Source organism: Mchenga conophoros, linkage group LG1, assembly GCF_057382185.1.
Source record: "Mchenga conophoros isolate Kocher_MC1m ecotype Shallow Benthic linkage group LG1, M_conophoros_male_GT1.1, whole genome shotgun sequence".
Lineage (NCBI taxonomy): Eukaryota > Metazoa > Chordata > Actinopteri > Cichliformes > Cichlidae > Mchenga > Mchenga conophoros.
The window spans coordinates 42,188,161-42,203,942 of NC_140526.1; the positions used below are offsets into that span (position 1 = coordinate 42,188,161).

At 41.4% G+C, this 15,782-nt stretch overlaps 1 protein-coding gene across 1 annotated transcript; it reads right to left on the reverse strand.

Moving 5' to 3' along the window:
- Positions 1-1,261: 1,261 nt before the first annotated feature.
- Positions 1,262-6,556, reverse strand: fgf19 (fibroblast growth factor 19). Its single transcript, XM_085278959.1, has 3 exons — positions 6,300-6,556; positions 6,096-6,199; positions 1,262-3,421 (listed from the first exon to the last, which is right to left on the reverse strand). The coding sequence occupies exons 1-3, from the start codon at positions 6,514-6,516 to the stop codon at positions 3,107-3,109; spliced, it is 636 nt and encodes a 211-aa protein (XP_085135085.1). The 5' UTR covers positions 6,517-6,556; the 3' UTR covers positions 1,262-3,106.
- Between the last annotated feature and the right edge of the window lie 9,226 nt (positions 6,557-15,782).

The following is a 15,782-nucleotide window of genomic DNA, read 5'->3' on the forward strand; positions in this document are numbered from 1 at the left end:
TCCAGATGTTCTCAGCTGGGGAAAGGTCGAGTCGACTGCAGGCAGCCCAGTTCAGCACCCAAACTCTTCTGCTAAACACAGATGCTGCTGGAATAGCTGCAGGTTATTATTATCCACTCCAGATGAGAAGAAAAGCTACATTTTCCAACATCTGTGGGATATTGCCCAAAAAAAATAGACTGTACGTGATGACCTCCAGCAAGATAATTTAGCCTCCCGAGAGACTGCAGATGCAAATTAGTTGTAAGCCATGTCTGGCAGCATTTCTATGAATCGTCTGAGCCGTTGTCTCTTTCTGGAGAAAATGACTCAAAATTCCTAAGACGACCTGGTGTGGACCTGTGTTCTGTGACAAAACATGCTTCTTCTAAGCTCAAAATAAAAATGAATTAACTGCTCCAATTACACTACACGTTGTCTCCATTTCAAACATTTTCTTTTTAAGCCTTTGGCAACGTTTGAGGGGAAAAACATAATATAAGAATTGTCTCAGAATTTTGTCACTAGGAATAAGTCATTGTACCATGAAACTTTGTGAATATGGGGTAAGATCTTTAAAAGTTCAATACAAGGACTGAAGCGGTGCACAGAAAGGGAACATTTAGCATCTGGAAACGCTTTGGCGAACAGTTTTCAGCATGTACACGGATTGTCGGTAACTTGTGATGTGCTAAGTGCCCAGTGTCTTCACAAGAATGGAAAGGAGCAATGACAACAGTTTTTCTGAAGGTTTCACAAAATACTGAAATAACAAACCTCTGCAGCTGGTTTCTTAATTTGAAACGGGGGGAAAGGGGCAGCAAAACACTAACTGAAGTAGATGGAGAAAGGTTTTGTTGGAAATAGTTGTACAGTGCCACTTTTAATTAGGAAATCCGAAGTGTCTGGGACATCTGGGAGTTCATTGTAAAGCAAACAAACTGTAGCAGTGGTAGATGGCTTACCTCATCAAGCTTTTATTTACACCGTTCATTATCTTTGAATTATTTAGTTTTACAAAAGAAAGAAAATCAATGTAGTAAACATTTTACTGCTAATCTGAACTGTCGGGGGTTTCAAACTGAAATGAGCTGTGGGCCACTGCTGGGATGTCATCTCATTGGAGGGCCACGTCAGTGTTCAGGCAGTACAAAACAAACAAACAAATAAGAAAAGACCCACAAATTTATCAGAACATTTTGTGCCTTTTTCTTTTTCCCTTCGAATATTGTGTAAAAAGACCAAACTGCAAACGTGAGTGAAAACTATTTATTAAACAAATAAACATAACAATTTTTTTTACCCCAAATAATACATGTTCAAAGCAACACAACGGCGGCCCAATATCAGACAGAACTCCACTCTGCAGAGTCATAATGAAGCAGCTCGTTTTATTTTGTAGCTTCAAGCTGCTCTTCATATTTTGGCCACCAGATGTCAGCAGAGAGGACTGTGTTGAAATGCTTCGAGTAATGAACCGTATTTCAACACAAGCTTCAAAGCTTCATTTGGCCATCAGCACCTGTAATCCAGGCAAGGCAGGCTTAGAGTGCTGGAGCTGTGCTGGGCTTTATACAGCAATCTATCGCACACACATACTGTCACACTGATGAAAGTGTCTGTGACAAACTGGTGTACAGTGTCGAGCTTAAGGTGCAAACCGCTGGATGAGCCACTCCTACATCCTTACATGTAACAGGAATATTAAGTAAATATGAAGGTACAACGATTAAACAGGAATGACACTGATATTTAACAACTAAAGCACTTGCTGTAGTTTTACAGTACAAACTACACTTTATACTGTAGTCGTGAAGTTCTTCAGACATTACCGGACAGAGCTCAGTGTGGAAACATGATGTCCAAACAGGTACTGCCTCCTCCTTTGTGCTGATCTTATTCCACACATCATCTTCAGTTCAGACAGATAGTCTACCCTCAGTCACCACTTGCCTTCTTTCCTACAGAGGCCAGTTCAACATATCCATATTATCCCCATCTGTACATCTGTATGGGGTAAGTTCAGTCTGTATCTGTGACTGAACTTACCCCACTACTAACATCAGGCTAAGCAATATTAAAAAGGTTGTATTAAGAAGTGTTTAGTTTATAGGGTGGCTGTAGCTCAGGTGGCAGAGCAGGTCAGCCACTAATCAGAAGGTCGGTGGTTCGATCCCATGCTGCCTCCTGGCTGCACGCCAAAGATACTAACCCCATGTTTGCCTACTGGTGGTGGTCAGAGGGCCCGGTGGCGCCGGCAGCCTCTGTCAGTGCGCCCCAGGGCAGCTGTGGCTGCAATGTAGCTGCCATCACCTGTGTGTGAATGACTGAATGTAGTGTGAAGCGCTTTGGGGACCTTAGGGACTAGAAAAGCGCTATACAAATACAGACCATTTACCATATAGCGTTAAGCATTCTGAGTGGTCTGTAAAAAGCTGGGAAAAATTAAATTAGGATGAAATTAAATAATTAAATAAAAAAATCCAGTTGTGTGTCAACTTATCAGCATCACTGCTACATCCTGTATACATAAGAGGGTAAAAAAAATCCATTGATGGTTTTCAGGAAAAGTCTTTAAAAGTGTTCACAAACCAGAAACCCTCTCATTGCCTGCACCAAGGTTTTGTATCTGTTGATTGCTTATGTTGAACACTATCTGCTCCAGAGCATAATTTACTGTGGCGATGTGAAAAGAGCACCTCGTTGACAGTAAAACCCAAGGCTAAAGCAGAGGTTACCTCACTACGCCTAAATCCTGCTTCATATTTCAGGAATACGTCGGACTCTTTCTTTAGTGTTACAGCATTTACGGCGCTCCTTCTCAGTCAGCCTGACTAATTCCTTTTCCTGCATGTGTTTGTGTTGCTTTTTGTTTGCCTGTGGTCAGTGAGCACCCTCACCTTGTCGTACCAGTGTCCTGGAGAGCACACTACACCTGTCCTCCACTCCGTTGGATCTGCTCTTGTAGTCTTTTGGGTCACTTGGAGTCTTTTGGACTTAACAGTGTGGGCAGGTACTTTCCCCGGTACAGGAATGCTGCACCGAGTCGCTGGTTTTACAACACTCGGAGAATAATGCACAGACACGCCTTGGCACATGCATTAGCAGGTGTCTTAGAGCTGCAGGCTCATCTCTTATGGAAGCTGGGGCTGTCAATGATCTGAGAGAACTTTCCAAATGAATCTATTGTGTCCACAGGTTCTTCTGTTTTTGCTTCTTTCATGTGGTCACCGATTTTTGCCCCAGGGGAAGGGATTTGATTCAGAGTGCTGATCCTGGGGAGGAACTGGGCCAGGGCTGGATCTCCTCGGTCTAAGCCCTGCAGTCTTTGCCGGTGGTTTCCCAGACTGAGCAGGACTCCATGTCTGTCAGAGATATAGATGTTGTACCCATCTGGCAAGATCTGCTCTCTGAAGATGCAGTCCTCTCTGCTGCAGGCATGCTGGAAAAGTTCACATTACATTCACATGCATCACTCTCCACATTCTACAATATACTTTATTGTATCCTTTATTTGAAATAAGTAAAAACAATATGGCTTTTTGGCATTTGTTTCCACTCAAAATGCATTTGTTTGCTGATCCTATATACATGTTGTACAAAGAGGGGTAAGGGTTAACAGGGACTATTAACAAAAACACACACACACACACAAAACATACGTAAATGGCACTGCAAGTTCTTCGATGGCTGTTTGCTTTGACCAAAGATACCCAGCCAGAGGCCAAGGTTGTTGTTGGTGCTGCTGGGTCTTTTCATTCAGCTTTTTCCACTTTGCAAACACATCCTGCCCTGCACCACACTGAACAAAGGTTGATGAACTGGTCGACTATTTGAATGAATGACTCTGCTGCTTGCAGTGAATATGGAGACGATTAACAACATATCACAAGCACGGCAGACCTTGCGTCACTTGTGTCTACAGAAACCTTTCTAGAATAGCCGCTGAAGAAGTTTGCAGTTAAAACGTACTTCTACTTTCTTTATGGAATAACAGTTCCCCACTTAGAGTTCAAATGTCAGCTTGACACCAAGTGAAACTAAAGTATTTATTGAAGTAAAAGTGCTGTATCAGAATATAAAGTTTAAACCAGTAATAATCGCATTTCAGTCGAACTGTGCAGATTATGAAATAGAGAAAGATTGATTATTAATCAATCAGATTAATCAGTTAAAACTTTTTTCCAACAGGTTTTTGCTATTTTACAAAGAGCACAAAGATGAAGAAGAAGCTTATTTCGCCTCTATTTTACTTGTCATGTGTGTCTCCTCATATGAAGAGAAGAAAACACGACACTGCGGAGAAAAGCTCCTTTTTAGACGACCTGAGGTCATCATGGTTTCACTGTGATTGTCTGTGTGAGGTAAAGCGTATTAGCAATTGCTGGATGAGATGCAACTGCAGTTGGTATTGTAACTATTATAGCTGCTGCAGTACATAAATATAACATAGTTGCGTCACAGGCAGAAAGGATCAGGAATATTCACATGGCTGTGCAATCCTGTGAAAGCTTAAATGCACCTGTACTGCTTCCATAGGAATTAAGAGGAGAAGCAGCAGCCAGGTGCTCCACAAACGCAGGACTTTAGGCACTTTGCAGGTCTGTGTTAACGTGTCTCAGTCTTCCCAGGTGTGGATGATCCAGTAAATTAGCCCCAAGGTCAGACTGTGCAATGCTCAGATAAACTGCCAAAAGACCCGAGACCTGCATCTCTAACTCGATAGGCCTCAGTTTGTATGTTAGACGTTAAAATTCATCACAGCAAATTTAGAAAAAGACTGAACAAGTTGCTTCTTCTCTCTGAAAAGAACATGACGGCAACAACAAACAAACCACAAAACATCTGGAACACAGTCCATGTAGAGATGTCTGGCCATGATGTACAGCACGAGTTTGGAGAAAACCGAGCACAGTATATGAACACAAATATCTCAAAGCAACTGTGAGCACTGTGCTGGAGCGCTGATCATTGGGCACCTTACAGTCACTGAGTCAACCGTGTATTCTTCTGTACACCAAAGTAAGCTGAGCCGAACGATTGGCTGAAAATGGGTCATTCAGCAGAACAATGATCCCCATCATAGCAATACATTTACAACAGAATGGCTGAAAAAAATGAATTAAGATGTTGCAGTGGCCCAGCCAAAGTGCAGAACTCCACCCAACCAACCTGCTGTGGTGTAGGTTTAAGAGAGCTGTGCATAAACAAATGAACCAAAGCAACTTGCACATCATTGTGGTCCAAAATTCCTCCACAGTAATGTGAGGGAATAAAGTCCTCCTGATGAACATTGCTGCTGAAGGTGGCTCTACAATCAGGGCATGCACTTAAAGTCGTACAGGACTGCACAGAGTGAAAATGTTATGTTTCACAGGAAAGTACACAAGCAGCATGAATATAAACTTGGTCTATGTGTGGGGTCACATATTCTTACTTTCATGTTGGGTAGTTTGCTTGGTAATACAGTGCTGGGATTTCACAGACATTTCCAAAACGAGCATTTACTTTTGCTTGGAGCTGCTTTCTGAATCTGTTTGGGCTCTAGGACTCGCTGAAAGGTGAGGAGGAAGAAGCATGACTCCATCGTGAGATGTAACATTTAGAAAAAATGTTAGCTACCACGAAAACACCCCCCTCCCTCACAACTTTTATCATTTGGAACTGAAACAATGACTGAATTAATTGATAACATTTTTTAAAAATTGTATTCTTAACTGTAAAAACATGTAATAACTGACAGATATTAGTAATAATATTCAGTAATAATTAGTTTTTTCATTTGTTTATGTTGCCATTTTTCTATTTTGTTTGTTCTATTTACACTCTGAGCTTAAACATTGCATGTGTCACTTTTACTACACATGTATGCTTTACTGTTTGATATCAGCATCACTCAATCTGCACACAACACAAGTGTGTGACATTTGTCGTGTTTTTAATGAACTGCATGTGTCACTTAATTAGATATGCTAAAGTTATTTCTTGTCCTTCTACATTGTATTTTAGTCTTTTTTGTGTGATTTTGGAAAGAATTTTGTATCTCTCGTTTTGATAAGTGATATAAATAAAAACATGTATTCTTCTCCTTTTGTTAGTATTATTATTATGCTCACCGATGAGTACAGTGTGCCGTCGTCTTCTATGCAGAGAAACCTTGCGGTTGCCACCCCTCTGATGGCAACACGGCCTGGACCCACTGGACGAATCTCCATTAGGCCTAAAATGGAAATGTTCCCCACGGCGAAGCACACTGCAGTTAGTAACAAACACTGCAGTTTGCAGCCTTTTGACTCTGCGCTTCAAAGTGTTCCACTTACTGTGCAGAGTCTGGACGGCAGAACCACGGATCTGTCCACCCTCACTGATCAGCAGGTGCATTCCTGGCCTGGTGGCGTAAAGGTGCCTGAGCCGCACCACCTGGGCCCAGCCGTGGGCGATGTGGGGCCCGTTGTCTGACAGGGGCATGCAAACCATTCCAACACCAAACAGCACATTGACCGTGGATACGATGAGGAGCAGCAGCATGATTCGCATGTTGTGGCTCCCTCCAGCTGGTAGTGAAGTAAGTGGACCTCTTCCTGCGCAGCCTTTTAAACGTGGCTCTTATCAGCTGCAGATAACCCCTTTTCCCAGAAACAAACCACAACACACCCCTGCACAACATCCAACTGAATCATGGCTCGCCGCTGGCCCCAGCCGAGCCCAAGTCATGTTAGAGTCAAAGATCAGCTGAATGTGCCGTCATATACGGACTGTCGTGCAGACTGTAAATACAGTCATATAGGTTTTTCTTTATGAACAATATATGATGTTAAGAACAGTTAAGTTGGATGTTAATCGCCAATATTGTCGTTCACAGTCGCTGCTGAATGAATACGAAGTATTTCACACTCAAAATGTGAAGGACATATACAAATGCAACACAGCACTGTGGATTAAGACTGCATTTCATTTTTTAAACAAAAAAATCAGGAAAAAAAACTCTTTTCTTACTTTTACTATAAAAACCTCCGCAGTAATATACACAATATCATAAATACCATAAGCCATCATAATCCAAGGAAATCTCGGCTCACACCTATAGCCTCGGTATCTATTATATTAATGATGTGTTGCATAATTACATTACATAAACTGTCATATTGCACATTATTTGAGGATAGGGTAAAGTCTACACATTGGTCAGAATCCATGCAAAGTTGTGAGACTGGGTCACTCTACACTAAAATAACAGACTTCTTTCCGCTCTTATCACATTCTGGCCGGTGCTTCCGCTGTTCTGTGTTGCATTTACATAAAAGTTAAACTGTAATCAGAGTAAATATCACCATTCACTAAAATGAAACCCGAGGCCCAGATCTGACAAACCTCCATAACCTTTGCAAATTAATTCCTTCTGACTGCAGATTGTGTTAATGTCCGTTTGGGCTATGGCAGTTTTTCCAGCTGATCAAAAATGTAAAATTCATTTAAAATGTAAAGGTATGCAAAAGTTTCAGCCTCTGTTAGTGTTCAGTGACCTCCTTGGCCTGCAGAGTCTCAGTCTTGCACCATTTTTAAGATCCCTGCAGATTTCCAGTAACTCTAAAGATTTTAATTTGTGTTTGTAGGAATAGTTGCTGCATTTTAAGGTTTTACTGGGATCATTGTCCTGTAGAAGCTCTTCTCTCTTTCATATTCTTAACTTGCTGTTTGACATTTGCAACAAGAATTTATTTTTTCATGGAATCTCTTCTTACTTCTGATTATGCAGTATTTCCACTTGCTCTGGTAGCCATATAAAAAACAGGAAAGGTAAACACTTTGATGATTGTGGATAAAGAAATCATTTTTAACATCAACATTTTTCAGAAGCTTTGAGCATTACTGAAGACAGGCCTGAAGAGTCTGAAATGTTATCAAGCTTACTTCATGAGCCAATGATTGCTGAATTTTAAATATCATTACAATAACAATATTACATCCTCATTTATCCAAATACCATCTATTTCCTGTCTATTTGTTGCCTAGTTAATAAGATAACATAACATGAACTGCACGTCTATGCAGGCAGGCTCTATCTCTATCACTGAATCTGTCTACACAGCTTCTGTCACTAGATGGCAGACTAGAATATGAACTCTTCTCTTTAAAGCATGCAGGGGACACTGGGATTTATGCACTCAGGAAGTCACAAAAACGTTTGCATTGTTATCATTCCAATTTTAACATTATGGAGTGTCTGAGTACAGACCTTGTGATTGTGTGGGTGATGCGAGGCCTTTAAATTTTGTCAGTGAAAACAAACGTGTGATTTATGCTGCTGTTTTTCAAGATGTGCCTTCATTGCTGATATGGGCAAGTATTCCATTAAAACCATAAACAATTTATCATCATGATTAACTGCCATTTACTACATCACTTATTCGATTTAGCATCACAGGGTTATTTATGGTCAATTGAGTTATGAAATAAATAAACTGTGCTAAGTGAAAATGAAATGAAAACAACAACAAAAGTCTAAATAGAAAAACTGTTTATAAGAAAGCATCTATCAAAGCAAAGTGCCAAAATGCACCAAAGTATAACGATATGCTCGACAGTATCAGTACCTTTCTCTCTCAGTGCATTTATATGCCATTGCTGCATGTAAATGAGTGTCTTCCCTCTCCTTCAGTTTCTACTTTTTGTGTGCATTTGTCGTCTCTTTATACTTTTCTTTTGTCTTTTCCACCTCAGCCCTGATCATTCCTGTCAAACAGTTGGTAACCCGATCTGGTTCTTAGGGAATCATCTTCCTTTTTCTTTAAATAAACGTCTTTTGCTATATAAATCTTCTTCTGATGAGTATTTCTGTGATTTAAATAAATTAAACTGGTTTAAAGTGAACTAATTCGAACAGATTTGCAGTGCTCCCAGGCCTGAAAAGGTTCTCAGCAGTATTCTGATTACTGTCCTGGCATAAATCTGTGTGTATTTCTGTGGCATAAAAAAGAAAAGAAAAGAAAAACCCATTCAACGGATCCACTAAGTTCCCTAAATGTTCCCTAGAATGTTAGCTTTTAAAGGAAAAAATTGTTGGTGAATATTGGTTTGCTTGTTAACAGGCAATGGAAAGCGGCTTTACATTACAGAGTAATGTAGTGGGTTGACTGGGGGACATTGGAGAAGTATGGCTACTGATGGTGCTGCTTGTTTTGCTGAAAGAAACCTCAGGACGATAAGCCATGTCTGCACCCCAAGGAGCTCTGGCCAAACACATCCACACTTTCAAAATAGAAAGGGACAGAAAATCCTCTTCAGAGAGAAAATGCATAATAGACAATTCTACTCATCTCATTCAAAACTGGAAGTGAAGTTGATTAGATTATGACTTTGAATACATGCACAAGCAACATGTGCAGTCATAATCTTGTATCTTCTCATACATGTATTCAAAGTAGCGCTGAGTCAGTAAAAATGTTTTAGTGCCTTTTCACTTACACTGCTACAAGAGTGGAACAGGATTGGATCTTAATCTGCTTTACAAAAAGTACATTTTATTACCTGTAAGAAATGCATCGAACTCTTGAATCAAAGCTAAACCATCAACAGCTGTGTAAAGGACCCAACACACCGTGTTTCCGTTTTGCTTTTATTGCATGCACAGTTATATTTTTCTCCTGGCTCAACACACACAGCAGCCGATTTTCCAGTCAGACGGTTTTTTAAGATGTTTTTTTAAACAGTGTGGCTCAACTACAGCCAGCTTGAAGGCCTGTGGTAGATAGCTGATTATTAGAGAGAGGTTGATCATATTTAAGACTGAATGTTACTGTGACTGAAGTTAACTTAAAAGATCAATTGGAGAAAAAGACTAATATCCAGTCAGCTGTGCACTCTCCTTGTAACAACTGGAGACTAACAACTGTAACTAACTGATTAGCTGCATTATCCATTATCACCACATATGTAACACTGACACTGTAAGGCTTGACATATCGTATTTTTGGATGTTCCAAAAGAGGAGAAAAAAAAAAAAAAAAAAAAAAAAAAAAGAGCTCAGCTGAAGACAACATTTTAATCCAGAGCAAAAGCTGCATGTAAGGCTTACTACTAAGCTTACTAGTGGATAATTAAAAGCTGTAATTAACCCTGTTAAGTGTCTTTATTTCCTTCATGTATCACAAATTTGGCAATCAGACCTGCCTAATATTGTGTTGGTCCTCCTCTTGCTGCCAAAACACCCCTAACCTGTCGAGACACGGCCTCCATTAGACCCTTGAAGATATGCTGTGGTATCCGGCACCAAGATGTTAGCAACAGATTCTACAAGTCAAGTAAGTTGCGATGTGGGGCCTCCATAGATCAGACTTGTTTGTCCAGCATATCGCACAGATGTTCAGTTGGATTGAGACCTTGGAGGCCTTTGGGCAGAGGCCTCACTCTTTGGGTGGCGTGTTGCCCTAAAACACGTAAAAAATATCTCTAAACGCTTTTTCAGTTCAGAGTCAGAGTTAAACTAACTTCAAAACAAATACGGATGAAGACATATTGAAAACCCTAAAACTGGCTTTGGAAAGTCCAGTCTGCTCCTGAGTTTCACAAACGATACTTTCGACCCAGAGCAGTCTGCCACGATAGGTGTGGACTTGCAATCGATGGAAATAAAGCTAAGCTCGCCGTATGAGACACAGCTGGACAAGAATGGTTTTGCACTCCGAAAGAAGCCTCATGTTTGTGGTGGGTGTTTTAAATTAACCACATGGAGTATGAGTGTCAGGGCTCTGTGTGCGGGCAGGCAGAGATGAGGATCCAAATGCAGGACTCGAACACAGAATTGAAACTCAAAAACCTCAGCTTTATTGCTGGCAGGAAAACAAACATGAAGTGATGATGGAACACTGAGACCAAGGACACACAGGCACAATCTGATGGTACAACGCGACACCGAGCATGGGAAAACACAGGGCTTATATACACAGGGTAGTAACGGGGGAATCGGCAACAGGAGGGAGACACAGCTGGGAGAGATCAGGGCTAACGAGACAGGGGGAACAAAGCTGCACATACTAACATCAGACAGGAACAAGAACCTTCAAAGTAAAACAGGAAACAAAACACACTTTACTAAGACACAGACTAGACAGAGAGAGACTTGACACTGACCAAAGGCTACTAAATGATAATCATAATCACAACAGTATCAGATCATAAATCATAATATAGAAAAACACCAAGATAACTGAAACACCAAGTACCAGAGAAACATAAAGGAAAATCCATGATGCAAAAGTACCAAAACATAATGAACTCAAAATACTGGGTCCAACGGACCCAGAACCGTGACAATGAGTCTGTCATCTGAGCATGTGTGGTTTGAATTTATCAGTAGTGGCTCAGCTGTACTTTAACACTTCAGGTTCAGCATGGACCACCTTGTTGGTAAGAATTGTAGCCTCTCAAGTTTGAATCTAATAAATTAATTGAAGGCTCCTTAATCTTTTCTTACAGGCTGTAAAACTCACCCTTTATATAGCTGCAGAGCACAAAATACGCTGCTATACATATATTAGGATGCCGTATTAAACACATACTATAGCACTGGGATTGAGGATTATGGTGGAATACATCCAGGCTAATGCAGGTTTTCATTTCAATGCACACGAGAACACTGAATTCTCCAAAATATGACATTATACAATAACACCCCAACCCTCATCAGTTACTGACATCAGTTTGTCTTTTCTGTTCATTCATGTGTTGTCTGTTTTTCTATGATGCTGATTCTCTGCTTCAGATCATTTAGAGGTCTTGAAGCCAATTTCCCGTGTGTATTTCTCTTGACGAGAAAATGCGATAGAAAAGTTGTAAACTTTGTCTTGCAGGATTTCCTACAACTGAACCCATCTCTGCCTTTGCATTTGGATGGTAGCTTCCAGAGTTACGAGTGTAAAGTTTACAGTACCAAGCACTCTTGCAATAAAATGTATCGTTTTATGCACTTGAGCGCATAGTTTGTGTTTTTACTATTAAACTTTGGCCTCATGAAGTAGTCAGACTCGAACGTCAAGGAAGGTGGTAGGGAAGCAGACTACACAGACATTTCAGATTTCCAGAGGTGAGCAATTTATTTACAGTTAATTTAATGTGTAACTTAACAAACTTCCCCCCAAATCAACTCAATTAACAAACCTCAACAGACCATGGATCTGGTAACGCAGCTCACCTCTCCTCTCTGCTGCATCTGGTGTCGTGGTTTTAGGCAAGGATTCAAGCGACCCCTTGTAGAGCACTCAAACTCCGACCTTTATTGTCTACTTCCTGTTTCAGAACCCCCTTTCACAATAAAACAGGTTATGCTCAAACAGATTACACCACATCCTCCTTTCGCTGAAAACATCAAACTTACAAGAACATTTACTGCATATATGAAAACTGTACTTTTTTTTTCTTAGAACCTTTCATAGAAACTTTTCTTTCTCTTCAACCTTTTTTTCCTTTACTTTTAAACCCATGTTTTTCTTCTTTGTTTTTTTTATTTTCACAAGTCCAGTCTTTGTGGTTTTTTGACAACCCTGCCAGCCCTAGTTCTGACAGGACCTGGGTCTTCTGTCTTAGGAGTCAGAGTTGTAGTCGCCGATAGGTTTGAAGCAGGCAGGGCGTTCTCTGTTGGACTGAGAGGCGTAATTGGGGTTTGTAACTTTGGTGTGGCATCTGGCAATGGCTGGAGGTGATGCCTATTTCTCCTGATGGCTCCTGAAGGGGTCTCAACAATGTATGAGCGGGGTGTGGAGTGAGAGGAGATGACAGTCCCTTCACGCCTAGCGTCTGTAATCCACACTGGTTGTCCCGGTGAGAGTGGAGGAAGTTCTGTCACACGATGTCTCCTGTTGTACGCAACACTGTCCTTCATCACTCTCTCTCTCGCTTTTGTCAACACTGTAGCCTTGCTGGGCAGGCTGGGATTGAGCAAAGAAGGAAGCTGGGGAACTGACGTGCGCAGTCTTCGTCCCATTAGTAGTTGCGCAGGGCTATATCCATTAGCCAATGGGGTTGCTCTGTAAGCTAGAAGTGCAAGATATAGATCTTTTGTTTTCTTTAGCAGACTTTGCACAGTTTGGACATGACGTTCAGCCTCACCATTGCTTTGTGCAAATCTTGGACTGCTTGTTACATGTCTGAACCTATAAGCTGCTGCAAAGTCTTTGAACTGTTGGCTTGAAAACTGAGGTCCATTGTCACTGCAGAGAAACTCTGGAATCCCATGTCTGGAAAAGATTGATTTTAGATGCACTATAACATCCTCCGATCTTGTGGGAGTAAGTTTGGCTATTTCCACAAATTTAGAGTAGTAGTCCACCAGAAGCACATAGTTGCTGTTGTTAAACGTAAAAAGGTCTGCTCCAACTTTTTGCCATGGTCTCTCAGGGAGTTGGCTTGGCATTAAAGGTTGCACTGGGTTGGTACGCTCTTTGATGCATATGGTGCAGCTTTTCACAAGTTCATTTATTTGCCCACTCAGACCAGGCCACCATACTGTCTCCCTGGCTCTCCCTCTGCATCTCGACATTCCCTGATGTCCCTCGTGTAGGGCAATGAGGACAGAGTGGCGCATAGCAGTAGGGATCACTAGTCTGGTGCCTTTCAGTAGCAGATTGTCGTGTACCGTTAAGGTGTGTCTGTGTGGCCAATATGCTTTAATTGGGCCTATGAGATGGCTGTATTCTGGCCAGCTGCTCTGACAAAAAGCCATGACATCTGAGCATATGCTGTCGGTTTTAAGCTGTTCCTTTAACTGTGTGACGTATGTCGAGGTAGCAGGCATGCATTTGACTATTTCATCCACATATATATTCGTGTCATCCAGTAGTTCAGCTGTACCCTTAGAATCGGGGTCTTGGTTAACGGGTGCACGTGACAGCGCATCTGCTGTGAGGAGTGCTTTGCCTGGAGTGTGTGAGATGGTGTAACTGTACCTCATGAGCCTTAGGCGGAACCGTTGGATTCTGGGTGGAAGCTCGGTTAGAGCTTGCTGTCCTAGCAGGCTGACGAGTGGCTTGTGGTCAGTCTCTAAGGAGAAGTGTCTCCCGATGAGAAAATCTTTGAATCTTTCACAACCCCATGTTAGTCCAAGCGCCTCCTTCTCCACCTGTGCATACCTCTGTTCTGTTTCCGTTAAAGAACGAGATGCATATGCAACAGGTCTCCATTGCTCTCCTTCTTTTTGAAATAGGACTGCTCCCAGGCCATAGGAGGAAGCATCTGCAGACAGTTTTAAGTCTTTGTTTGGGTCATAGAGTGACTGGGTCAGAGAGACTGGCTTTAAATAGGGCCATCAATTTCTCTCCAATTGCCCAGCTAGTACCACTCACTCAAACTGAGGGATCTAAAACTCTACACAGATGATCTAAAAACACAAAACCTCTACACCAGGGGTGTCAAACTCAAATACACAGTGGGCCAAAATTCAAAACTGGAACAAAGTCGCGGGCTAACATTAATATTTATTGAAATATATTTATTCCTCCAGATATAAGAATGAATCTTTTCTTATGGACTCAAACAAGTTTTGCTGAAAAACTGAATATGGAACAAACAAAGCTTAATACTAAACAATATATATATATATTAGCTGTATAATACCAGTAGGCCAGCTCTAATAGTAATTTGGTATGGCTGTAAGTAGGCTGCGGGCCAAATTTGGCCCGCGGGCCATAGTTTGACACCTATGCTCTACACACTTCTAATATGCACATTTACACAACTAAATGGCAGTATTAATGAAAGGAAAAACATTCAACAAATCTCTCTAAAACTTAACACAAACAAAAGGAAGCATCTCTATGGAAAAAGAAACCCCTCCACTTGGTTTGACCTGCTGATGTCACATATGACATCAGCAGGACTTTAAAATGAGGAAATGCAGGGTGGGCGGTTCCCCACACCTGACCCTCATGAAGACTGAAAAGACAAACAAAGTAAGTATGAACAAATGACTTAATGTGTAACATAATAAAATATAAAGAAACATGTAACTGAGTATTTAGCTCAATTTGCAGAATGTTTGATTTGCTGGCAACAAAACGCTTACACAAACAAACCCGGGACAGTGAGTGAAGCAATGTTACTTGACAAATAGCAAATCATAGCAAATACATAGAAACAGAATAATGTGTACAATGTGCAAAAAAAGGTAAACACATATGGGACAAATGGAGAGCATTGCAACTGCTCCTCTGCTTTGTCACCCCCCCCCCCCCCAAGGCACTCACTTCTCCATGGAACGCGACAGAAAATCGGCCACCACATTCTTGTGCCCTGGTCTATACTGGATCCTAAAGCGAAATGGCTGTAGGGACAGATACCGTCTAGTGATTCTGGCATTAGAGTCTTTCATTCTGTTCATCATTGTAATGCACGATGGTCAGTTTCCAAAACAAACTCATCACCCATGAGATAGTACTTCAATGTATCCAGAGCCCATTTTATTGCCAGTGCCTCTTTCTCAATAGTGGAATATTTCATTTCCCTAGGAAAGAGCTTACGGCTTATATACACCACTGGTCGTTTATCCTCACCCTCACCCTGCAGCAACACTGCTCCAAGTCCTTCTCCGGAAGCATCCGTCTGCAAAGTGAATGGCTGGGTAAAATCCGGGCACTGCAAAACAGGTTCACTACACAAACAGTGTTTAAGATCAACAAAAGCAGCATCACACTTGGCAGTCCGTTTAACTTTTGTGGGGCTGGATTTACGAGTAAGGTCACTAAGGACCGCAGCTCTGGCAGAGAAGTTGGGAATGAAGCGGCGATACCACCCCGCCAGACCCAAAAACGATT